The sequence below is a fragment of the Homalodisca vitripennis genome, chromosome 2 (assembly GCF_021130785.1).
Source record: "Homalodisca vitripennis isolate AUS2020 chromosome 2, UT_GWSS_2.1, whole genome shotgun sequence".
In the NCBI taxonomy this organism is placed as follows: Eukaryota; Metazoa; Arthropoda; class Insecta; order Hemiptera; family Cicadellidae; genus Homalodisca; species Homalodisca vitripennis.
Window position 1 is genome coordinate 137,900,952 of NC_060208.1, and position 27,202 is coordinate 137,928,153.

The window sequence follows — 27,202 nt, forward strand, 5'->3', positions numbered from 1 at the left end:
AATAAAACTTATGAGTATATGATTATGCAGATGCAAAAAATAACTATAATGCAAAGTAGTAACCAAGTGCCAGAAAAAACCCGGGCCAGCAGATGCCCCTGTGCTGCCATAACCCGGGACTCAACAGGTTAAACGCTGTTTAAACGGAGCCTCTGATGTGCAGCCGACTGCTGACAAGCATTCTCTCTTAAGATACCGACTTAAGTTAATTAGGTAAAACTGTTACTCTTTGCCCTTTGCCGCTGATTTTTTCTCAAATTACAGAATACAGATTTATAATTAATTCCAGAAACATTAGAATGTGCATTGTTCCAAACCAAATATATCCCACCAATAAACAGACATGAACAACTAACATGTTCAGTGGTGTATAAACTTTTCATTATACCGTACAGTAGTTTGTTATTAACTTATTGTTGATATAACACATTATGATTATTCCAGTTAGTTAATAACATTGTTTAATCTAAATAGAGGTTCTGTAGAAATTTGCTAGAATGAATGGGACTGTGTTGTAGGTCGACACAAGTGTGATTGCCAAGCGTCTAAACACAAGCTGATCAACAACTGCCTCAAGTGTGGCCGTATTGTCTGCGAACAGGAAGGTTCAGGACCTTGTCTCTTCTGTGGCAATCTTGTGAGTACAAATGTACTATTAAATTTAGATATGCAAAGTGAAATCATGTAGTGGCTTAAATATTGTAAGTCTTGTACTCCACTGTAATATAATAGGAGTGTTTACTCAGAAGTTCAAGGAATAATACTCAACTTGAAGAACCGCACATGTAATTTCTGTTTCTGCTCATAGGTGAAGGTGGCATAACTTGTTTGGAGTTAGATACAACTAGTAGTACCTAAATCTGGGTGCATTACAACTCTTACTAGTGAAATAAGGTTTTGTTCAATCTAGATTTTTATAATGGTGTATTTATGAGGTTCTTCACCTTTTGTTTTGTTACATTGCATTATACATTTCTCTTTTCATAGTACTCGTCATTTGATGAAACAAAGCGATGTGGAATAAGGGAGCCATATTTAAAAAGGTACATTGATATGGTTGTGATAAGTTCATTGTCATTGTAAATCATATTGTTCTGTCATTTAAAAGGACTATAACAATTAAAAATATATTATACATAAATCATGTACTATATCGTTGTTTTCAGAAAAAATGAAGAATTTTACTATGTCAAAATAAATTATTGGATATGGTATTTGTAATAATAGTAATTAATTGTTATGTCTGTTTATTTTATGTTGTTATTCTAAAAATTAAAAACTTTAGAAAACATACAATAACACATATTGAATTGGTTTGTTGTATTTATTTATTTATAGGTTAGTAGAAAAGACAAAAGAATCCGAAATGGGTGTTTTGGGTTTGGTCCACTGATCCTATCAACTTCCACCCAAGCTAACTACCATTATTTTAAGGTGGTCCCTCCCACCAGCTTTACCACAGACCAGTGATCCTCATATAAGTGCACACCAGACCGCAAAAATCCCTAATGTCAGGAACAGGAATCGAACTCTCAACTCCAAGACCAGCTCCCCTGTTCAAGAGTAGCGCCTTAAACCATGCAACCACCCTGACTTGATATATTGGATGTGATTAGCTAATGTTAGAATATCTCCTAACATTTCAAGTTGATACGTTCATATTCCGTACTATATGTAATGAAAGAATCAGTGTTTTTTCTCTTAACTGATAACTGTCGATTACCAAAACAAAGTGGTCTTCACCAGGTGGTATCGGTTGAAGGCCACAAAGAGGGTTAACTTAGGGACCACAGCTTAAAGCTGATTTCCGAACTACCACCATTAGCTGGACAGACAGACTGCTTGTTTAACAGAGTTTAACATGATGGCGGTGGACAGTGAGGACGATTTGTGCGGCGAGTGCAATTTAATTATTAAAAATAGTGACCAAGTGCTAATTTGTGCTGGATTCTGTAAATATAAGTTTCATTCGGCGTGTAGGAATATAGTTGGCGATAAATTTCAAGCCCTGCAGTTGCTAGAAGATAGTGTAATGTGGATGTGTGAGCAGTGCATCAAGAAGCTGACAAGTATATTTTCCCATGTTGTGAACGTGGATGATTATTTTAATCTGCATGAGATGACAAGAAAACTTCTTGTATTGGTGAAAGGAGTCATCAGTGATAATAGATTATTAAATGAGATAGTTAACTCAATAGACGTTAATTTTAGGTTAGCCCATGACAGCAAAAATGTGGTTGCAGACGACAACCTAGAGGACACACAGGATGCATGCAGGTTTACCATCCATGCTAACAACACCACGTCGCCCAAACACACGTTCAAAGTCAAGGACTACTAGACCAAATTATTCAAACCTACATACCGGCAAGTCTAAAGACGATGAAATAGATCTATCGAAACAAGGGATAGTCGATTGCAACAATCAAACTGATGGAAAATATCAGAAGAAGAACAACCCTAAAAATTATGAAAGGAAGGAAATGACAAGGAAACAGGCCTGTGCTTTGGAAGAAAACAACGATGTTGTTTTGAAGACAGATAGTGAGATACCCGAGATAGTGGAAAATAACTCAGTTGTATATCTAGAAAATATCGCTGAGGAAACTGCACCTGATGTATCGGTGCCGAGTGCCAGCACAGACGCCAGTTGTAATAAAGATAGAGAATGGACGGAAGTCAAGAATCTGAAAAATGAAAGGAAAAAAATATAGTACTGCTCTTAAGAGCAATCACACAAACATCGGAAGCAATGGTGGACGAGATCATGGATGCGCTGCATCAAACATTCCCAATCATAGATGGCAATATGACATCAAACAACAACCCCAATCTTGTATCAAAGCCAAATTCTACTTATAAGGAAAAGGCAAGACTATGTTGTGGGCAGTGGTGAAGCAAATTCCTTATTGATTGGAGATAGGCGTGCTTGGTTTCATCTGAGGAAGGTGAAGAAAGGAACAACTTTAGCTTTGGTGAAAGAATTCCTCAGCAGTAAGTTCCCCGATACCGAATTCGTAGTTGATAAACTGGATACAAAGGGTGTAAACAAAAGCTTCAGATTCAGCTATGATTTTTCAAAGAAGATTAAATTGTTAAGAATTATCTGTGGCCAAAGAACGTAGTACTGAAACGTTTTTTATTCAAGAGAGTGGACAGTTAACCAACAAAGTAGATAATATTTCTTATGTTAGTACAATAGGCCTAACCTCAAAGTCAGATGTTAATGTTCTTGTAGTAGTTAAAAACAAAACAAAAATGCTAGTGCTGGCTATAATTATACAATAGCCTTTGTTAATATTCAATGTTTAAGAACTAAATCCAATCTTGTTTCTTTATTATGCAATGACGTTGAACCAAATGTGCTATGTATCAATGAACATTGGCTAAGTGAAGGTGAAAGCGAATTTTACAGGGAAATTAACCAGTTAATCTTAGCTACTGCCTTCTGTAGGCTCAATTTTAAGTGTGGGGGAGTTGCCATTTTTCTGGACAGTGATATTGAAGCTCGCGTCTTAGATTTGTCTGAGTTTAACCAGGAGGTAGACTGTGAGCTCACAGGTATTGAATTGATAAAATTATCAACAATAATTGTGTCTATTTACCGATCACCAAATGGTGATTTTCTCGAATTTTTAAATAGGCTTGATGACTGCCTTTCTAGATTACCTCCTAATAAATCCATCTTAATTGGAGGCGATTTCAATGTCCCTTTGAACATGTCCTGACACTTTTAATAGGTACCTGTTAAGCTCCATTGATGCTGTTGTTGACAGTATCCCTGCAGTTTACTTGGATCCTTTGTCTGGTGTCAGGATGCCTGAAGTTGGTCTGACTAGTTGGGGCTTTGTGACACCTCAAGAGGTTGTGAAATTGGTAAGTAGGTTTAGGAGCTCTCATAGCTCAGATGTTTATGGTATCTCTGTGGCTGTGCTCATAGACATCTAGCGGCTCCAGTCTCCACAGCAATCAACAACTGACTGAGATTTGGTTATTTTCCTGATTTCCTGTGTATATGACGCACTGTTCCAGTCTTCAAGAGGGGTAACCCTAAAAACATGGATAGCTATAGGCCGATATCCATCAGTATTTGCCAAAATCCTGGAAACAGTTTTAGAACACAAGCTAGTACGCCATCTGGAAAAAATGAAATCCTCTCAAATCTGCAGCATGGGTCCACCATGGAAGATCAACAATTACTGTAATGGACCTGATAGATAAGATAAGATAAAAATGGCCTTTGATGATCAGAACTTTGCGTCATTGGCCCTCTGCGACCTTAGCAAGGCTTTTGGTTGCATACCATACAAAATTCTTCTAGGCAAGCTGGAGCAATATAGAGTTGGTGATGTGGTCCTTGGCACCTTCAAATCCTATTTCAGTGGAAGGCAGCAGGTTTTCTCCGTCCATGGTACTACATCTAAACCCTGCAATATTCGGCATGTAGTTTCATAGGGCTCTGTGTTTGGACCAATCCTGTTCCTTGTTGCTGTTAACGATCTCAGTTAGATGGGAAAGCGCTCCTCTTCGCTAACAACACTACCATCTGTCACACAGGGACGCTGCTAGCCGGAGTGATCAGGGAGATGGACAGCCTACTCAGCAGAGCTTAGCTTTAGTTTACAAGCAACAAGCTTATGCTTAATGAGGAGAAAACCCAGTGCATGATCTGCTCATTTGGTCCACAAGTGGAAGAGAACAGTCAAAGTGTCAGGCTGTTAAGGTTTGTCCTCGACCCCCTACTTTCGTCGAAAAAGCATGCTGAATTCATCTGCACTAAGTTAACATGTGTAAACCACCTGCTGCGCAGATTGGTAAATCTAGTGGCTGAAAAATACCTGTTGGTGGCCTACTATTTTTTATTTCACAGCCATCTGATATACGGCTTGTTACTATGGGGCCATTCATCTGGGTGCTCTGAGGTCTTCAAGTTCCAGAAGAGTGCAGTCCATGCTATCACGAGAAGCAGAAGATTGAACCACTGCCGGCCCTTGTTTCAGCGCCTTGGGATTTTGACACTTTATAGCCAATACATCCTAAACAGTGTCCTATATGTGAAATTTAACCTATCGCGTTTTGAAACCAGGGGACATCACCTCCACAGGACCAGGCAATGTGAAGAAATCAACATTCCCTTCACTCGACTGAGTCTGGTAAGGAACAGTTTCCCCAATCTGGCCATCAAACTTTTTAATAGGCTCCCGCCAATTTCAAAGTCCTGGATGCGACAAAATTCGAGTCTGTGATGAAGGACTGGTCACGACACTTGTACTCAATCAATGAGTTCTTTGAGGAAAATTACCATCCTTGACCGTGTCCACCGCCATTTAATAGTTTTTAAATAATTTGTATACAGTTTTTTGTTGTGAGTTTTAAATTTGAAGCTTTATTGACACAGTCATTCCAGCTGTGCTGGTATTAGATCAAGAAGAAGGTATTAAGGTTAATATACATTTAACATGTTATTTATTACTAATTATTTTTTAGTTACTATAATTTTTTTTATTTACACAGACTGTATAAAACTGTGTATGATACAGTTTTAATTTCTTCAGTTAACATTATAATCAAAGTTGTGAACCCTGAAATATCTGGTGAAAATGTTCTTGTTGGTGATGATTATTGATACTTAGTTTACTCATATGCAGGTTTGTTCACGAGAAGAACAGGAATACTTGAGCTCTGGTAGCAAACAATCAGCTCATTTTCTGCAAAAGCTGATGGACCAAAAGCCTGCAGGACATGATGCTGCTATTGAACAACGCAATCGCCTACTGGAATATGACCGTAACAGGTATGCATCAAATTTGATCAAAACAGGATAAAAAATTAAGAATAACTTTCTATTGTTATTTTTTTTAGCCTTATACACTTATAACAAATTGTAAGACACTTATTAATAATATTAGCAGTAGCCAATGAGATAAATTGAATATGATGGTGAATCAGAAATGTCTGACTGTTCGCTTTAAAGGGTTTAAGTGTGGAGGGTATTGAAAAGGTTAATAATTGTAGGCAATACACTTTTTCAATGCCCATACTACTTTAATCTAACAAACTATGACTTTTTGAAAAACTGTTTTATATTTAAACCCTACTGATACCCTCCCATTTTCCACTCCCTACAATCCTGTATGATAGAGAGAGAATACTTTGGCAACAACAGCCAATAATTCTGTCCGTCAATAAATTTTAACAGTTTAGCCACTCTGTAACCAAAGTGTTAGCATTGTATTCTATAGCTAGAGTAGTACAGGTATATAACATTTTTGCTACCAGAGATTACAGTAATAGTGATTGGTAAAATTCCCAATATTTTACTTTCATTATTTAACTGAAATTGTGTATTCAATTGTAATTATGTGTTAATTATTGATTTAAATTTATTTTACAACAGTTCAAATTTAAAACTTGTATCTATCTGTATTTACATTTTTTTACAATTACATGCTTTCTTCTTATTAAGTAACCATTTCTTAAACCATTTTGTGGAGCCATCTGATGATGAAATCTTTGATTTCGATAGGCATCGCAAAAGTTAAAATTAATGTTGGAAAATCTGTGATCATTTACCAGTGGTATCAAACCATTTATACATTATAAGATTTCAGAAAGGACTTTAACTTTCAGTATATCATTTTCCACGTAATTAGGCTGAGGTTTAGCAATGTCTATCACTTAAATGGGTGGAAAAATATCATGTCTGTCTGTCTATACAATATCTCAAGAACAAGCTGACCTTAAAATTATAGATATATTATTATAAACTTATTATTATTAATAGACTTGAGATTTTGCATGATGCATCATTTCAATATAAGTAACATTGAGTTCGATGATGTGTATGTCACTCCATGTGATTTGTCTAAGCGTTAATGAACATTTTTAAATTGGTCTTATGAGTAACCATGATGGCAATGAGAAAATTACAGAATAAATAAATTTGTAAACAAACCGAGTATATTCACATGACATTTTAACACCTGAATGAAACAAGTTAAAGACTAGACATTTTGCATGTAACCACCGTCTAGCCTGTTATGTGACATATAATGTGGCGTACTCCTACCTTGTAATAATCTAACTATCTTGCAGTGAGAAGCGGACCCGGGTGATAGATGACGAAAGTGACTACTTCTGTGTCAATTCTGTCTGGCTCTCTACTGCCGAGCGAGAACGGCTCAAGAAAAAAGAGGAAGAGTACCACGCTAGGAAACACCAGTCACGAAGGGACCAAAAAATGACTCTCGATATTGGACGTAGGTGCTACTTTATATGACTATTACATACCAAAGTGTCTACAGATATTAAAAACTGTGGTGGCTGGAATTTTAATAAGCTACAGTTTTTGAATGAATGTTTAAATTTTCAGATTGGGGGTTTTTGTCCTCTTAGGACAATAAGCTGATAAACCTATCATTGCATTTAGTCCTAAAAGAACCTTTGTTCTTGCTTCCGGAGTGACAGGATATTCAGTATGGGTAAGGTTGGGGTAGACTGCCTTCTGTAGATCCATGAGGAAGGATTGCAGGTACTATATGTCAGTCATGTCACCTTGGAAGAAGGGGAGACCAGCTATGTACTAGGCTCTCTAACCAAAATGGACAGGGGTAGCACACTCTTATGTCCAGGCTAATAAGTGTCATAAACACTTAAGAATACCATCAACTCCAACAGTCATCCTCTACAATAGACTAGACCTATTAATCTACCCTTACACTCAATATGTTGACATTTGCGGTTAGTGATATGCCACTCCTGAGGGTTGCCCAGATTTAAGAGACACATTGATTTTGCTGTACCCAGTGTAGGTTCAACTGGAAGGAACAAACCAGCCAGAAGAGCCAGTAAGAACCCTCCTGGGGAGCCTGGGGTGTGTTTGTTTCAGTTTTGAATATCACTTATTTTTAGTAGAATTTTTGTTGAATGCGCTAATACCCACTCAATTAAAATATTGACACATTATTAAAACAGGATAACAATGTTGATAACATGATAAAGTAATGGAATTTACAATAAATGTAAGTGGCTTATGCAGAGATAGTAAATCTTGCTACTAACCTTTACGATAGACAAGTGACTTTCTCTTTCTATAAGTAAGTGCACTAGACAACAAAATTACAACATTTCTTGAAATGACCCAAATCATCACTAGTTTTTTGCAAAAATTAACCAAGATCTTTAGTAGCCGTATAGGGTGGTAAAAACTACCCCTACTAAGTGATAAATCTATGGTGCTCTGTAATGACATATGAATACCTTGATTCTACATGTCTTAACAGCAGTAAAAGAGTTGAATATAAAACTGGATGAGCATTAGAGATTCGGTTGTGATAGTTTGTAGTAGCCAAAGGTTTTCGAACAGCACAAATATTTACTATAATCAGGGTTTCTACTCATATAACCAGAAGACATTTTATTCATGTAGTTTCAAGGATGGAAATCCCAAAAATAGCTAGGTCTTAAAAATTTCTGAAAGGTAATAAATTGATCAGTGTTAGATGAGTTCTTAAACACAACCTAGACTGGATTTAAGGTTCAAAATCTGTTTCGGATTATTTTTTTGTAGGATAGTAACTAGATTAGTCCCTACTTTTTTCGTAGCCAGAGATTATTTTTATTGCTCACAAATTCACTTATGATTTTATTATAATAAGCTCTCAGATTTAGTGATGTTAATTTGTACAGTTAATTCTGAGATTCACCAGTTCTCGAAAAAAAAAAACAAAAAAAAACTAGGAACCAACTGGTTCCGTGTGGTGAATGATAAAACTGATAAGTGGAAGAATAGAAACCACACATGTAGTTTAATTTTTCAAGTTGACTCCTGATATTCAAAATTTACCATAATTTCTTTTGCATTCAACTTCAGAATAATTATTTACTTTGAACCATTGTGGTTTCAAAATATAAAATCTTTATGAAAATCTGTATGTTATTAAGGTTCATCAAGTGCCAGAAATATTGTTCAACAAATTGAAATAGCTTGTTTGGGAGAAACTGCAGCAGATGAGCTAAGTCCATGTAAGCTTATTTTGTTAAATCATCAGTAAAAAATCAATTTTTTGACCGAACATCTGTATAGCATAACAGATTTTGGACATTTGCTATATTGTCTCTTAGCAAAAACCACTTGTTACAAGAACATGTAACTGTTGTTTTTTTCATGTTTCAAAATTAACTTATGCTCCTGTTTTTGGGACTGGTTATCATGAAATATGTGTTGAAAATTGTATGTACAACTTTTTGTTGTTAAGGATGACTTGGGCATGTTTATTACAGATTTCTTTGGAATTGTTCTTGTACACGCACACTTAACATTATGTGTTAGATTTCCTGTCACCTAAAGAAGAGGGTAGATTAGTTCTTGTAACATATTGTTACAGTTTTTAACACAGATTGATGGCAAATTTCCAAAATCCTGTTATCCTTTCAATTCATCCATCGTCAGTAATGAACTTTGAACAAAGAACATCTGTATACAGATCATATTTAAATTTATCATTAACCAACAATATTAGTAGAATGCAATATGAATATCAGAAACATTATTTTAACTCAGTAGTTTAATATTTGTTAAATACAATGGTGGTGTTTAGTGAGCAAATCTAATCCACTATTAACATTGTCTATTGCCAAAATTAATTTTAATAATTACCCCTTTATATTATTATAGTTCTTATAAGAAAACACAATATATATGTATATTATATATATATATATATAATATATATATATATATATATATATATATATATATATATATATATATATATATATATATATATATATATATAAAATGTTTACTATTTCCAATTGTCTGTTGAGACAAGAACTACATTGTAACCTTCCTGTTCCAATCCCCTCCCTGAACCTGCTCCAACACAGATTACTTTGCCATTTGATAGAGTTTTAACAAGATCATGTTGGTATTTGGATTTCTAAAACTATTAAACTGTATCAGCCACTTGTTGTTTATTAACTGATTGTTTATGCCCCAAGACACAATTGTTTATGCCTCACAAGTGTGAATAATGATAGCATTGAAACCATTCAGTTTGACATTAGTGATAATATTTTTATTGATTTAGAAATGTTTGAGCCCCTAAATAACGCCAATGATAGTAGTTAGAATGAACTCAATAGAGAAAAATAAAGGAAACAAAAATGGTGAAGTATAAAGTTTAAGCTATCATGTTAATAAATTTGTTTGATAATGTTGCAGCTGGAACCAAAACTTGAATAATGTAATATAAGTAATCTCAAAGCATTTTTCTAACTTTATCACCCACACTTTAACCCAGGTATGGCAAGAATCCACTGCCCAAACAAATGGATCAGAAAGGGTTAGAAATAAAAAATCTACTTAAACATTTGAGAGATGTATTTGATTAAATTAAAATCCATTAGGATATTTTTAAATAAACAGTTCTAATTTAATTTAATGCTCATAAACAAGGATATATAAATCCTTTTAATCAAACCATTCATCTTATGAAAATTGAAAATGGTTAAGTTACTTATGTTATGATAAGTACATTTTAACAGTTCAATATGATAATATTCAATGGAAACCACAACATTAATTGAGTATATGTTTAATTAAAGTGAGTAAATAAAATAAAAGGCAAATTGTTCTATTACATGTGACTTCAACATTCAAATCAAGCACCAAAGCAGATAAATGGCTGTTACAATGCCGTAACACTGGTTGATCATATAGAAAAAATAATTATAAAAGAATCAATATCTATAAAAATTATTAGAATAATATTTTCCAGAAAATGAGGTTACAATTATTACTAATTAGTTTTGTATAGTTAGAAAATTAAAAACATTCATGATACGATAAGTTCCAGAAGCCAAATGAGCATCTAAATACAATTTGATACAAAATTTAATTAAACAGTATTATAATAATCTAAAGTTGAATAAACTTTTTATGAATGACATAACATTTTAAATACAATAAAGTAGTTTAGTTTGTTACAGAACATATATTATGTAAAATTATACAAATTTGAATGTAAAACTTGCAGCCTCCACTAGTGATGAACGTTAAAGAAGTTTTATTCTTTGTGATGCTAAACTGATATCTTATACAATATTAGTGTACTGTTAATATTACTAGTGTGTATCCATACAAACTAGTGAAATACCCCATTACACAATACACACTTTTACAGAACAAAGGATTTTACTAATAAGATCTGATGAAACTTTCAAATATTTAAAACCATTTTAACTCATAAAGAATAGGAATGTATAAATCTAGCAATGGATCATCAGTTGTTTCTTCAATTTACTGTACTTGATTTGTTGCAAATAAATGTATGTTTTCTGTAATATTGTTGGTTTCTTTCATCGTAGAGTAGATTCAAAATCTGATTTTGTAAAATTGAAAATAATAGTTTAATAGGCGCAACTGAACTTAGGTTATAAAGTTACTTTTAAAACACTAAATTTTTGCTGAAAATAAATAAAATTGCAACAGAGAGTAATCCCAATGATTGGATGGTAATGGGGTAAATTACAATAAATTAATAAGAATTTCTTTTAAAGTTCTGTGACACAAAGCTGTCATTTTTATAAATATTATAATAATAGGCTTAGATAAAGACCATGCAACTTTATTCAAAGCTAATACATGTTTTCTAGAGTTAGTGATTGGAGACTTTATTAACTGTGTTTTAGTGAGGCGGATGATTGAGTCCAAACCTGATGAAATGGACTTGGCCGAGATGGATGAAGTGCTGCGAGATATCAGCAATAGCATCAACACTGCTGATCAAGGGTTTTACGACAGTGAAAACTATGATCCTTCCATTCCTATGCAGCCAAGAGTAAGTAACAATTTTTATTAATAAATTTTTTGTGTCTTATTCATACATATTTAAAATAAGATATAAGAAAGATTAAATTACATAAATGTTTAGCCTAAGTTTCAATTATTCAGAAAAATATATACGTTACATATAAAAGACAAATGGGTATAAAGCAAGAATCATAAAATCAGTACTTTTGTTAAATTTAATTAGAACAACAATATCACTGTTACTATAATGGCATTAAATTGAACTATACCAGTAGAAATAGAATGTATAACATTTTTCAAATCACTCACTGCAAAATTTTGAAAAATATTTAATTTTCTAAATGTGTTTGTGGGGAAAAATTTGCTAGGTAATTGAATTAAATTCTATATTCCTAAAATTGTTTGTATACAATTTGAATGTGTGATACTTGTTTAAATATATGCAATGAAAATTATGTATTTTGAAAAACATAGTTTGTGCTTTTACAGGTTTACTATGCATGCGTCAATACATTATTTGGCTTTCCCAACCCTCTTACCTTATTTGCAAAGCGTTTATTGTTACATTAAATTAAAAGAAATAATAGAAACCAACAATTGGCATTTTTGACATTAATCATCATTTTACCGGTACTAAATAAAACAAAAACAAAAGATCTCTCTTTACTTTCCGCATAACATCTAGTTTTACTTTTTATAATTGAACACTTATGTTCATCTTTAAATTATGAAATATCATTGAAGTAGTTTTCTTTCAATTTTTCTTTACCCCTTTTTGGTCTTCAGTAAATTTATGTTTATCTTAAAAAAATAATTTTTGCATTAGCCATTTGGAATTTTAACTTTTTCAGTATGACGAAGACGTAATTTATGAGCTGGAGAGGGGAAAGAGAGGAATGCATCACGAGACAGATACTATTACTAAGATACAAGACAAGGAGTACTTGGAGATGGTTGATGATGGACTGTGTATGAGTCTCCACCAGCCATGGGCATCCCTGTTGGTTTGTGGCATCAAAGAGTGAGTTTTGACTCGGTTTTAGAGTTTTATCTTGAAATAGATATATTAATGCTATTTGTCAATAATAATAATAATAATAATAATAATAATAATAAAATATAATATAATAAATATTTTAATTGCCATACAAAATTTTTTAACATTCATCGACAAAGTCAAAGTACAGCCAGTAGCCAAGTCAAACTTAGTTTACTAATCAAAAATGTTAGTGTAATATAAACTAATTTACCATAAACTATTATCATAAACTATACAAAATAAAAAATTACATAAAGTATTTTGTTAAAGAACCAATACAAGGTACAGGGTCGGGCCGTCAGCTAACGAGGGGGCGTTGCGCGAGGTAGGTCTGGGAGTCGGGGAGAGGGGCCCGGATAATAAGCTGGGTGAAGGCGGGCGGAGCGCCATTGCCATGGGTACATGGCAAGGTCCAGGAGAGGGGGTCGCAGGGCGGGTCTACCGGGAACCACTGTGGCCATAAAGGTGCTCTGCGGCCTGGAGTCGAGTGTGAGTGGTGGGCAAAATAATGGGAAGGATTGGCGACGAACAGTACTAACCCAGTACCAAGTGGACTTTTCGGCCAGTGGGGGCCGCTCGGTCATAGGCTCGCGAGTCTCAGGACATGCAGAATGCCAGGTGTCGGAGTTGTGGCTGAGGGATATGAGTCACACACGAAGCCGTGAAGGGTAGCACGCGGAGGTCGGTTGGGAAACGTTGGCCGACGGGGCGTGTCGGAGGAGAGCCCTAGACAAGCAAGTAAAAGTTAGAGGGGAGGGAGGGTCGGTGCGGGGCTAGGGGATGGAGAACAGTGTAAGGGGCATGGTGCGAGTCTTGTTGCGGGGTGGGGGGGCGGGCGGAGCGAACCCAAGGAAGAGATTCCTGCTCCAAAATTCTTATCCATGATAAAACGGATTGTGCTAAAAGCCAACACTAGAAGCCAATTACCCAAAACTATATCTATGAATACTTAAAAAATAGCAAACATGATACAACTTAATATAAAATTTATCAATGAAAAAACCTGGTGACTATATAACTGATTTATCTAGCCTACAGAAATTAATTTTAGTAAGCAAACTTGCCTTACTCCTCGTAAAAATTGTGACTCGGCATACATTATAGTACAGGGTTGCGAAAGGTATACAAAACCAAGTCCAGTACACAAACAAATTAATAACGTTTTTGAATTTTTGACTTAATAAAAATGGTCTACAATGTTTCTAAAAAAAAGGCACGATCACCAATACCTAACTAAACAAATTGAATCTGATAACTTTTTATTGCAAAATTAATATTTCATTTATTCCTGCAGCAAGTTTGCCGTAAAATATTAAACCGAACCGTAAAGAATTGGGACTGAAAGTAAGGAAAAATACGCGGATCTAATATAATTTTATGTGTTCAATTACGGCAAGTAATCCTTTTCATTAAGAAGATAACCCAGACAATTTTTGAGCTAATATAATCAATGTGAGGTCCCGCAAGATAGATTTTTATCAATTTTGTACTCCCAAAACATTACTTGATTGGAAAAATTGAATCAAAATTGGTATTTAATATTAATATCAAAAAGGTCTTAAAGTCAAAATTATCGTTTTATGGTTTATTTTCTTCATACAAAAGAAAAAACCGTTTGCCTTAAACCAAACCCGATGGCCCTATCTAAAGCACTTTTGTGCCAAGACATTAGAGTATCGTATAATTGAATTGATGTAAACGAAAAGTTGTATCGTCTGCATACAGGATGTTTTAACAATTTATAAAAGCTGGTTATGTCATTAATAGAAATTAAAAAGAGCAAAGGTACCTAAAACCGATCCCAGAGGACACCATATTCTAAACGTGAAACCTCCATTGACCTATCGCCATTTACTAAAACCTTCTGCTTACGCTCAAAAAGGTATGATCTAAAAAAATTCCATCTGCAAATTAAGAACTCCAAAGTAATTTCAATTGAACAATAATTCTGAGTTATTCCACACAGTCAAGTCTTAGCTCAAGTCACAAAGAGTAGCCCGAGCAAAACCTTACTTTCAAACACGCTGGTAGCACTTCATGCACCAGCTTAACTATGGCATCTACTGTGGACTTATTACCTTTTCTAAAACCAAACTGAGAAAGACTTAAAAGATTTTTTTTTTCAAAATAACTTACTTAACTTATCAAAAACTAAAAGTTCAAATATTTAGGGATATTATCAGGAATAACTGGAAATTTGGGCATGATAGCTCTCAGGTTTTTTCCCTTTGTATCCTTTATTAAACACTGGACTAATCCTTTAAATTGTTAATTCATTTAGGAAATATTCCTTCTGATAGACAAAGGTTAAAGCAGCAGGTAACAGGTATAGTTATAGGTTATAAATGATTTTCTTTAACTTATTATTTAGACATTAGGTATACATCATTACAATCAGAGTTTTTTAAACGCTTAATTGCGTACAATTACATCGAGTGGTGTTATAGTATTCCATGTGAATTGAACATGTCGGTGACTGTATAACCATTGGATGCAAGCAACTGCTCAGCAGCTATTAGGAGGTAGCCTATGCTGTTTTTAATGGTCTCAACCGAATTAAGGAAACAATTTATTAAAAGAAACGGGGCATATAATGAAATTTTTAAGACTTACATTGCTATCACTATTATTGCTTTTAATAATATTCCATGCTGTTTCAACACTTTACTACTCCCCTTCTATGACACATTGTGTTATATTTAATTTTTGGCTTCTTTAATGCTTTTTCTGTAATGGGTGTGCTTTAAGTCATTGTATGTCTGTTTGATTGCATGGGAATTCCTGATGTATTTTGTTTACTAAACTGTCTAAGAAAATTTAATCATATTTCATGACAGCTAATTTCATTAATTGAACCAAAGGTTATTACTTTTTTTTTATAATTATTGGGTATTTACCTTTTACTGGTTTAGAGAGATAGTTATGTTATTTGTTAATATATTTAAAATTATGGAAACAGACAATCTGAGTCGTCAAAAACATTAGGGTTCATAGAGTATTTATTTTTCCAATCAAATCACCCCAATCTGTCTGGCTTAACCGCATATTTTTTTGTTTGGCAAGATAATTTTAAAAGAAGCATACTACACATACGTTAGATTGTTAGGATTGATAATCATTTTAAGTGTAAGACCACAGGTGGTCTGAAAACGGAAAATTAAAAAATACTACAACTAAGTATTAATTATTTTTATGGAATTTACAAGAATATTGTCCTAAACAGTTATTTCCTCGGGTAGTCTGACTATTTAGGTGAAAAAAGTTATAAACTGTCGCAAAAGATTAAAGAAATTTGCTTAGAACAATTACTACCCTATAGTTTTACATCAAAAATTACAAAATAAAATCACCCCCAATCACAGTTGTGTAATTAGACCATTTTATAAAGAATTGCAGTAATCTCCTCAAAAGAATCAAGAAAGAGTATGTGGGTTACCCTGATTGGAGAGTGATTAAACATTTACAACAAACAAATTTCAGATTATTCGATAAAATAGCAGCCAGCCTCCAAATCCAACTCAGAACCAAATGCCCCCCACCCTTTACGTCACATTTTTCTTACATTAAAAATTTGCATGTGTAAAAATTAAGGAGAACCGCCTCTAATATAGGTCAGTTTCTACAGTATGTGCTCTTTAACAAAGATAACCATCAGAGCAGAATAACAATCAGACCTTGAAATCTTCAAAATATCGTTCAATTACGCAACTGCAGTACTTCCACTGCAAGTGTTAGTGTAATTCCAAAGTGGTAATTGGAACTAAATTTGTACTATCACTTGCATGATCACATGATGATCAAGCATCAATTAGTGTAATGTAAAATAAACTAAAACTTCTTTGATTTAACTCTAAACTAATTAATTTATTGTAATATCAAAGATTTTTATTTTTAAATTAACTTTGTATCATGTTCATGTGTGCAAGGAAGGCTAAGATTGGCTGGAATGTTTCAGACATGAAGGGCGAAACTGGTACACATCTCACAGAGGACGGTTGTGGATCGCTTCTGCTGCAAAACCTCCCACCGACCAGGAGATTCAGGACACTGAGTCTCTGTACAGATCAGTGAAAGGAGGTCAGTAACTCTATAGCAAGATTTTAGTTGTTGTTGTGAATCAAGATTTTTCTGATAAAATAAAAAAAAAATGGACTAGCTATGTCACAATTAATATTGTAGTGTGCAAGTCATTCACTGTCATCATTCCCTGCAAGTCAAAAAGTAGAACATTTACAACACAATGTTAACATATATTGTCTGATTATTGCACACAAGAAGTTGATGCTACCTGTTGCACACTAAACTCTTAATGGAGAATGGTATGTATGAAATTCTTTGAGATTTTGAGCTTGCTGGTGTGGTTGTCTATCTGATATTAAGGTTGGGAATGTCACAGAATTCGGTTACCCACTAATGGGTAAGTTATTTTGAGTTGAAATCTGTTAGATTGGGGGAGTAAATTACTATTTTGGGTGGTAAAGCCATTTTCATATTTTTGATTGTAGGAAAAGATTTTGGTGGAAACAGAGTTTGTCGGGATTTTGGACCTTGCAGTTGTCTGTGACTTTTCATTTGCTTCTAGAAGACTTCAGAGATTAAGTCTAGTGTATGGATCGTAGTCTCACCTGTAAACTAAAAATAAATCAGCAAACATTTTCTTATTCATTATTGTCTAGTTTCAAGTGTCTATTGTGTAACAGTACACTTCTATTACTTGTGTGTGGTGTGTGATTTTTATACATTTGGGCAGCGGTTTAACCTCTTTTAAGTTGTTAATTTTCTACTGTATCAACTGCTTTGTTATGTGTTATATATAGCTGTATCAGTGTTCCATTCACGTGAATCTTACTAGTTCACTATCAAATATCCTAACTCATGTATAAAATATTACTTTTTGGTTGTTATTATTTGTTAGACATAAAAGTGTATCGATACATATTTTAAAAAGTAAATGTCTATATCAATCAATCAATAATCATTTATTCCTCCAGTATTTACAAATGAAAATAATAATATACATACTTGGAATTACTAGCCATAAAATTAAATAGCTATGGCTAGCACAACTTAAACTTACAAGAAAATTTACATATTTACAGTCGATTATCTTACTTTAACTTAAAAACTTGCGGTCCACACTGTAGCGTTCTCAAATTAATGAAAAATTACAACTAAAGTTTCCTTTTTACAACAAAAACATAATCATAAATAAAAAATCCAAAATAAAAGTGACAACAAAAGAAACAGCATAAGAAACATTGCTAACATGAATGGCAACTCTAAAACCACAACATAGCGCTATAACTAAAAATATATTGCATATTTACAAACTAAAAAATACAAAAATAAAACCGATTGTTGCACAAATATACATTTTAATAGTCCACCTAAGCAATAATCTCAAGCAATTCACTGATTCTGTCATTTTCAAAAAGCCACGTTTTTAAATTTTTTTGAAATAATTTGATGTTTTTAGCACTTTTTATAGAAGTAGGAAGGTGATTGAATATTTTTGGGCCTAGAAATACAAAAGATTTCCTAAAGATAATTTTATTTACTTTTGGTCTAATGTAATCACCTTGTGTAGACGCTCTTGTATAGTACTGACATTGTTTATAACTATTGTTTCCGCTTCTTTCGTAAAAAATTTTAAGAACTTTAAAGACAAATAAATACTTTAGGGGAAAAATCTTTAAGGATTTGAAAAGGGGTAAAGAGGGTTCTCGTTTTGCTTTATGTAATATTATTCTGATAAGATGTTTTTGTGTTACCTCAACCGGTTTTAATACAAAATCATTTGCCCCTCCCCAGAGTTCAATTCCATAAATTAACCTAGAATGAATTAAAGAAAAGTAGAGTATACGCAACAGGTTTTCGTTTAAAACATTTCTTAAAAAATAAAAAGTTCTCACACTTTTACGAATTTGGGAATGTATTGCATGTGCATGTTGTTTCCAAGACAAATTTTCATCTATAACTAATCCAAGATATTTTATATTGTTTACTTGTTCAATTACGGCACAATTGCAATCATAATTTTGCTCACAATCGGTGCTTGAATGAAACTTTAAAGGGTTGTCAAAACCAAAGTGCTTTGAATCAAAATTTATGAATTTTGTTTTGTCAATATTTACCAACATTTTATTATTTATACACCATGATTGTAACAAGTTCAAATCTTTTTTAATATAATATAAAATATTAACCCAATAAGAATCTATATATTGTAACGCTATGTCATCAGCAAAAGTGATTATCTTTCCATAAAAATTTGTTTTTAGTAAATCATTGATAAAAATTATAAATAATGAAGCTGATAGTACTGCGCCTTGTGGTACAACAATAGAGATGGCCTTCGAGTCACTTAAGAACTTACCCACTTTCACCCGTTGTGTCCAAGCTTTGAAACCAATCCAAAGATAAGCCTCTTATTCTGAAATCTGTAGTTTATTTAAAAGAATATTGTGATTAACCAAGTCAAAAGCTTTCGAGAAGTCAATGAATAATCCTGTAGATTTTTTACTATTATTCATACTGTTTAGTATGCCTTCAATAAACTTTGTAATTGCTTTTTCAGTGCTTTTACCTTCTGTAAAACCGAATTGACAAGTTGAGAAAAATTCTGTTTGATTTAAAAACGATAACAGTCTGCTTCTCATGCACCTCTCAAATATCTTAGATAACACTGATAACAGAGCCATCGGTCTGTGATTCTGTAAAATTTCCCGGTCTCCTTTTTTGTAAACAGGAACAACAATAGCTTGCTTTAGTTGAGTGGGAAATTTGCCGCTAGAAAAACTTAAATTTATAATAAATGATAAAACTTTGGAGATTGATGTCTCAATGAATTTTATAAGAGCGACAGAAATGTTATCAATCCCAGTAGATTTTTTATTTTTTAACCTTTTAATAATGCCTATGACTTCAGCTTGAGTCACGGGTGTCAAGAACACTGAGCGCTGTTGGTGATAACAGCGGGCAAGGGTGGCCGGGTCCGGGTCCGGGCTAGCACGCACCAGTTGCAGTGGCGCAGACACAAAGTACTCATTGAACAGGTTCGCTATTGTTTCCTGGGAGTCCACCACATGGCCTCCTTCTAGGCTTATCCTTGTTATTTCCTTTTTATCGGATTTGTTGACAATGGTATTAATAACCTCCCACTGCTTAGCCGAATTTCCTGAGTGTCTTTCAAGTAAATCACCATAATATTTTTTCTTAGTTTCGTTTATTTCTGTTTCAAGGTTGGTCTTAAATTTATTAAAGTATTGGATTAAAGGAACATTGTAAGGCCTTTTCTTTATAGTGCGATACATACTATGTTTTTTATTTATTTTATTTAGTAGGGATTCAGTAATCCAAGGACTTTTAATATTTGCTTTACGTAGTTTTGGGGGAATTATTTTAACTTCTGTACTTTCTAATATAGCTCTGTTCATGGTTTTATAAAATTCATTCATGGCCTCATCTACACCCTCAGCCACGTAAACATCGTTCCAATTTTCAACAAGCAACTTATCTTTTACATTTCTCAAAATGTATCTTTCTTAATTCAAGTAGTTCATTTTTTGGTAACGTCGGTTTTTCATCTAAGACAATTAGAGCTGTTAAACTGTGATCTGTAATATTAATATGAAAATATTCCGGTCTTAAATATTTTCAAATTTTTATGCCTTATAAAAATGTGGTCTAGACCAGCGGTTCCCAATCTGTTTTGGTGACGTACCCCTTAGTTTGTATTATGTATTATGGCGTACCCCTTGGCCCATAACACATATATTTTAAATTGTACATGCATAATTAGTTTGCCTTTTTTATTTTCCTTTTATATGCAATTATAATCACTCGTATGTTATAAAATCTGAATTTCAAAGATACAATGCAATAAGAATAACAGATCCGTAATGTATTAAAATACAAATTTTATATATTTAGTTTTTAGTTATTTGTGTTAAAACTTGTTAGGTTGGAATAATAAAATGCAAGAAACTGTATTAATACATATATTTAATTATAATCAAATTACAAAATTCAGAATTGTGGATGTCGCACAATGAAAATGTTCGTATAGTTATCATCAGTTATTCAATGTGAGGGATGAGCTTGAATGGAACGGCTTAAACTGCTGATGTCTGGCATAATTGGGCTTAACTTGAGTCTGAGATCACATTCCACTGCTTGCATTCGGTTCCTGTTATTTATTTTTTATGTACAGCAGATGTGAGAATCCCGCCTCACATAGATAGGAAGTTCGGAATGGTAGTAGAAACTCAACTGCTTTGTCAGCAATTTCACCATACTCTGAACGTCGTTTGATCCAAAAATCAATAAGAGTGGTTTTGTTAAATACTTCTTTCAGATCCGAATTGCAGTTTAACTCAAAAAGTTCCTCTTTGAGTTTCAGAGAAAAGCTGTTTGGAACAATTTTCTCAATTTCAGCAAAGGGGTTTTTAATCCACGAGTATGAACTCAGATCTTCTTGAAAGTATTTTGTGAAGCTAGCTTGGAGGGAGCTACAATGATCTGATATGTAATTCAAAATTTTTTGACTCAGGAGAAGTTCGTTCTCTTTAATAAAAGATTCAAGAGATGGGAACAATGACACTTGGCTTTTCTTTGCTTCCCCTTCTGCAAATCTTAGTTTTAGTTTCACACTATTGATTTTGTCCATAACTTGGAATGGGCTGTTATAGCTGCCTTGTAGTTTCCTGTTAACATCATTTAACATACTGAATATGTCTGCCAAATAAGCCAATCGGCTCAACCATAATTCATCTGAAAAACGGTCACGATACTGAAAGTCTGTGTCGGATAGAAAAATCAATATTTCATGTCGAAGTTCAAAAACTCGAGATATCACTCTTCCTCTCGACAACCACCTTACTTCCGTGTGCAGAAGTAATTGTTTGTGAATACTATCCATTTCATCACATAAATTATGGAAAAGGCGTGAGTTTAGTGCTCTGGCTTTAATGAAATTTACTGTCTTTACTGCTTCATTCAGTACATTTTTCAGCTCTGCTGGACATCTCTTTGTAACCAAGGCTTCTCGGTGAAGACTACAATGAATAAACTTAGCCTTTGGGCTTACTTGCTGCACTTGAGTAACAACTCCCTTATGAACTCCAGCCATTGCATTTGCCCCATCTGTGCAAATTCCTACACATTTTTCCCAGTTCAACTCGTTTTCTCGAATAAATGTGTCTAATTTTCCAAATATTTCATCTGCATTTGTGTGTGAAGGCAAGTTTTGGCAAAATAACATGTCTTCTCCAACAGTATTTCCATCTTCGTACCTAAAATAACATATTAGCTGAGCCATGTTAGTTACGTCAGTCGTTTCATCAATTTGAATAGCAAAATATTTGCTTTTTTTATTTTTATGAGTAATGTTTCCTTTACATTAGCAGCCATGTCACTAATTCTTCTTGAAACTGTATTGTTTGAAAGCGAAAGTGAATCAATCTGTTTAGCCTCATTTTGTCCTAACATGGTTGACACAATGTCTTTAGTTGCTGGCAGTATTAATGTTTCCCCAATAGTATGTGGTTTGCCCTCTTGAGCAATTCTAATACTAACTTTATAGGAAGCCTCAACCGCTTTTAAATTCAAACTGGTAAAAGAATTAATATTTGTCTTGTTGCCTTTTAATGAAGCTTCCTTATTTAAAAAAAATCTAATGGTTTATCTTTGTAATTTTCATGTTTTGTTAGGAAATGACGCTTTAAAAGAGAAGGTTTCATTGCATGGTGAGAAAGTGTTTCCAAACAAATTACACATTGTGGCCTAACTTCATTGTCATGGACCTCATTATAAGTAAATCCATAAGACAAGTAGTTGGTATCATATTTACTCCTTTTTTGAACGCATGTTTGTTTACCTAATGGCTTCGCAGAACACACTGAAGAACTTTGATCTTTTGATGAAGACGTACTAGGTACAGGAGTAAAATTACCTTCTTCAAGTGATGATGAAACTCTTTGCTTTTTCTTAATGTTTGAAGACTTGCTTAACCACTTATCCATATTACTATAACAAACACTGTCTATGAAATAATGAATAAAATAACACGAATAATGTGGCAGTATGACACACGCTTAAAACCACACACTTTGCAGACTGGCAGACGATATACAAACTGACAAAGAAACTAGAAGGTGGAGAGCGTCAGTGATGTAGCCACTGGTCGCGCAAAACAAAACTTCCCTCGCTTTTCCCGCAACCCGAAATTTCCCTCGCATCAGCCGGAACATAATAGCAAACTGGCGAGGTCCTGCTCACGTACCCCCTGGCAACGTCTCGCGTACCACCAGGGGGTACGCGTACCACAGTTTGGGAACCCCTGGTCTAGACAAGAAGAAGAGATATGTGTTATTCTAGTGTATTCATTTATAAGTGAACTGAAACCATTGTTAAGCAATAGAGATAAATATTTTTCGGAGTCTGTTGAACATTTTTTAATATCTATATTTGCATCGCCTACAAACACGCAATTATTCTTAAACTTATTTAATGTTGGTTCGAGTTCTGATAAAAATACTTGTTCTGAAAAGTCGTGTTTTCTGTCGTTTTCTGTATAACCTGAAAAGAGACATAATTGACTGACCATGACTTATTTCTAGTAATAAAATGTCTGCAGTTTTCATGGTACATTCTATCTGCTTAGCTTTAACGCAATTACTAATAAATATAACTATCCCTCCCACTCTGTATGTATCATTGCAATTAAAGAAAGCAGTATAATTCGGAATTGAAAAAAGTACTTTCTCCTCATCAAAGATCCACGTTTCTGTTAAAATAATAATGTCTATGTTTCTGTTTAATTTATGTACATATACTAGGAACATGTCAAAAATTTTCCGAAGACTTCTTATGTTTTAGTGGATTAGAGACAGATTATTACATTCTTTATTGGGGAAAAAATTTTGGTCCAAATCATAGTGTATGCTACACGAGGTAGGCCTATTTAATAACGCCAATGTAACTAAGAGATTGCTTGAGATTACTTTACAAGTTGTCTAAGTCATCGAACGAGTCAATTTTTTTGCATTTTTCCCCGTTTTCTTTACGCATAAAAATTTTACCGTCTCTACTCCACACATACTTGTAGTTTTTGTCCCTCGCACTTTCCTTGGCTCTAGCTAGTAGTTGTTTGTTTTCTGGAGAAAGATGTTCATTGATGAAGATCTTCTCGGAACTGTTAAAGCTAGGGTTCACCTTACTTGCTGTTAGAGGTCGTACTGCCTTGAAGTTCGAGATCCAGACATCTCTCTCCTCGTAGGTAGCGAACTTGACGATGATGGGAGCCGTCCTGCGCTTGTTGTAGGATGGTATGCGGTGTGCGGCGACTACTTTCTCTTCCATCTCTTCTTTATCTCCACTCCTATCGCCTTCGCAACATCTTCTAGGACAGCAGTGACGTTTTCACCCTGTGTTTCTGGCACCCCATCGATCTCGATGTTCTGTCTTCTAGAGTACTGCTCCAGGTTCCTGACTCGTATTCCTAGGTGGCTGACTGACTCACTGAGCTGGGCATTTTCCTTTTTAAGTTGAAGATTTTCTTCTTGGGTCTTCTTCAGCTCTTTCATGACAGCGTTCATAAGATCGTTGTTCTTGTCAACAGAATTTGACAGAAAACTCACTGACTCACGCAGTTCACTATTTTCTTGGGTGTTTTTTCTAAGCTCCGCAAACATTTCTTGTTTAAAAGCTTCCGTTGTGTTAACTAGAAACTCCTTGCTTATAGACGACACCATTACTGATTGATTGCTATTTAACAAAGATGACGTATCCTTCTCGGGCTTGCACGTGTCACAGAACCACTCTTTCTTCGAGCCGCGAGTTTTACTAGACACACACTTGAAATGACAAACAACTCCACAATTCCCAACGCACTTCACTTCGTTTTCGCACGGAAGTTTGCAAACGCTACAGTTAACCTCCATTATTTAATCAGTCACAATAAAACTATTGAAATTGCAATAACCTGGTCGCGACAGGTTATGAGTACAACTCGTGTTACGTTTGACCTTGAACTTGCAGCTACAGCTCTACGGTCCGCACTGCTCGGCTGACTGATAACTATACAGTAGAGTCTTGGTTTTTCGGCCTTCCGAGTTATTTGATCTTCTGGGGCAATATGTCAACATGATTTTACGCAATATGTTGGACAAGGCAGCCCCTTTCGTCGCACCGACTGTACGCAGCAGATGCCCACACAAGGCAGCCCCTTTCTTTTACCTGACTGTACGCAATATATTTGCACGCCAGGTGACAGGTTGGTAACCTCACTTTCTCTTTGTTTTGGCGCACTACAGTCCTCAGTGCTTTTTTTTTTTTTTTTTTTTTTTTTTTTTTTTTTTTTTTTTTTCTCCTTGGGGCGGCCTACTGCCATGCACTTAAGCCTCAAGGGCTTTTTGCGCACACATAGCTCTTTCGCTGGTAGGTCGTCTTGTGTATTTTTTTCTTGTTTCGTTTCTACCATTTTGTTAGACTGTTAGTTGTATTTTGATTTTGTCATTTCTAAAAGTTGTGGTGATGGCTTCAAAACGTAAAAAGATAGTTGTGCCAATGGAAGAAAAACTGAAAGCCTTGAAGAGATTAGGTAATGGTGAAACTTATTAAAAGTAGTGTAAAATTATTACGAGGAAAAAACAATGGTAGGAGTTGAAAGAGGAATCCCAATGATATTGAAAAATGGTGTTCTCAGAGAGTCATGGCAACTGCTTTGGAAAATCAGAAGATTATGAAAAATGTAAGTATGAAAAAGTAAGCGAAGTTTTGTACCTGTGGTTTACTCAACATAGAGATAAAAGTGTACCAATATCAGGACCAATCTTATAACAAAAAGGCTTAAAGTTTCAAAATGAACTTAACGAAGGTGATCCTGATTTCACAGCTAGTGTACATTGGATCGATAGATGGAATATAGTTACGGAATTCGGCAGTTTAATATCTGTGGCGACAAGCTTTCAGTAAACTGTGAAGCCGTTCAATCATTTAGGGACAAACTTATATGCTTTTGGACAATGAAAGCTTACAGGTGATCAAATATTCAACTGTGATAAGATTGGTCTCTATTACAAATTGAAGAAGTATAGAAGAGTAATTATCGAAGAAACCTATTTTCTTCTTTAATTAAAGCTATGGACCAGGGAGAAGACATGGTGAACAAATTGTGTCATCTAAATTGGAAAGATGTTGCACCATCATGGGAGAGTGTTGGAGCAAACACCATTGCTAAATCATGAAAAGGTTTGCTCCAAGAAAATGAAGATTCCCCGTGTGTTGAAAATATACCAAAGGAGACCGAACCAGACAACACTAGTCTACTTCTATTGTTACAATAAGTGCTGGGTTGCGCAATCGCAACAGAAGAGGACGTGAATAAGTAGATTACCCAAGATGAACAATATGAAGTGATTGATGAAGAAATAGTGAACATTGCAAATGGAAAAGGAGAAGAAGACGATGATGGTGTTAGAGGAAAGTGCACAGAAGTTTCACACTGCAAAGGACACAAAGCTTTACAAATGGCTTCAAAGTATGCAGAGCAGCTGGAGGAAATATCGTCTACCGAGGTTTTACTTTTGAGGAGACTGCAAGATTTGGCGGCCAGAAAAAGACAAACAGCGAGAAAAAAAAACAATCAAACTTTTTTTACCCAAGCTTAAGTTTAGTTTCATAGTTCACTGCACTGTATGTGAATATGTACCTACTGTAAATCGTGTTTTATTACTTTGCCTTAAGTTCATTTTGATGTACAAATAAAATTAAAAGCCCCCATACACAATTCGACCAATCCTTGGACACGTCTGCCGAGGCGTCTAATTCCAGGAGTCGTTGCCACACACACTGCCTGACCGCAGACAGATCGAACAGTGTGTGGGAACGACAGACTTGGAATCAGATGTGTCGGCAGAATTATCCATGGATTGGTTGGATCGTGTATAGGGGATTTTTACACAATTTCAATGTTCTTTTTATTATTTTCCATGTTATCCAACCTTTTTTGCTTATTCGATCTTGCCGAGCCGGTTTAGGTTGGATTATTGACACTCTGCTATAATAACAATCATCTCAAAAAATGACAATATTTTATACATTTCTAATGTTAAATAATAGTAAAATGTTTGATTGCATTTTAGTTACACAGAAGAAAACTCATCAATGCTATAAATTGAGACCCGGGAAAAGTGAGTGTTCTGACAGAGAGTTCGGAGTGAGAGGTTCAGGTAGTAAATATTTGAACGGTAACAGTCAACGTTACATGGTGCAGTCCTAGCGTTGGATCTCAGAACTAACTGAAATAATCCTCCAGCCCTCAGTACACCACCCACATCTGTATGAAT

At 34.5% G+C, this 27,202-nt stretch overlaps 2 protein-coding genes across 5 annotated transcripts in view; one reads left to right on the plus strand and one right to left on the minus strand.

Moving 5' to 3' along the window:
* LOC124354790 (U6 snRNA-associated Sm-like protein LSm7) overlaps window positions 1-27,202 on the minus strand; it is a 48,390-nt gene that overhangs the window by 20,357 nt on the left and 831 nt on the right. The gene's annotated exons all lie outside the window — the stretch shown is intronic.
* Window positions 1-27,202, plus strand: part of LOC124354783 (activating signal cointegrator 1) — a 50,228-nt gene that overhangs the window by 14,368 nt on the left and 8,658 nt on the right. For 3 of the 4 annotated variants that reach the window (XM_046805484.1, XM_046805483.1, XM_046805485.1), the window contains exons 6-12: window positions 519-637; window positions 5,649-5,794; window positions 7,096-7,259; window positions 8,944-9,024; window positions 11,695-11,843; window positions 12,667-12,836; window positions 16,810-16,931. In XM_046805484.1, the coding sequence (XP_046661440.1) occupies window positions 519-637; window positions 5,649-5,794; window positions 7,096-7,259; window positions 8,944-9,024; window positions 11,695-11,843; window positions 12,667-12,836; window positions 16,810-16,931 (951 nt within the window). The remainder of the gene's footprint in view (window positions 1-518; window positions 638-5,648; window positions 5,795-7,095; window positions 7,260-8,943; window positions 9,025-11,694; window positions 11,844-12,666; window positions 12,837-16,809; window positions 16,932-27,202) is intronic. The other variant, XM_046805486.1, reaches the window with a different exon arrangement.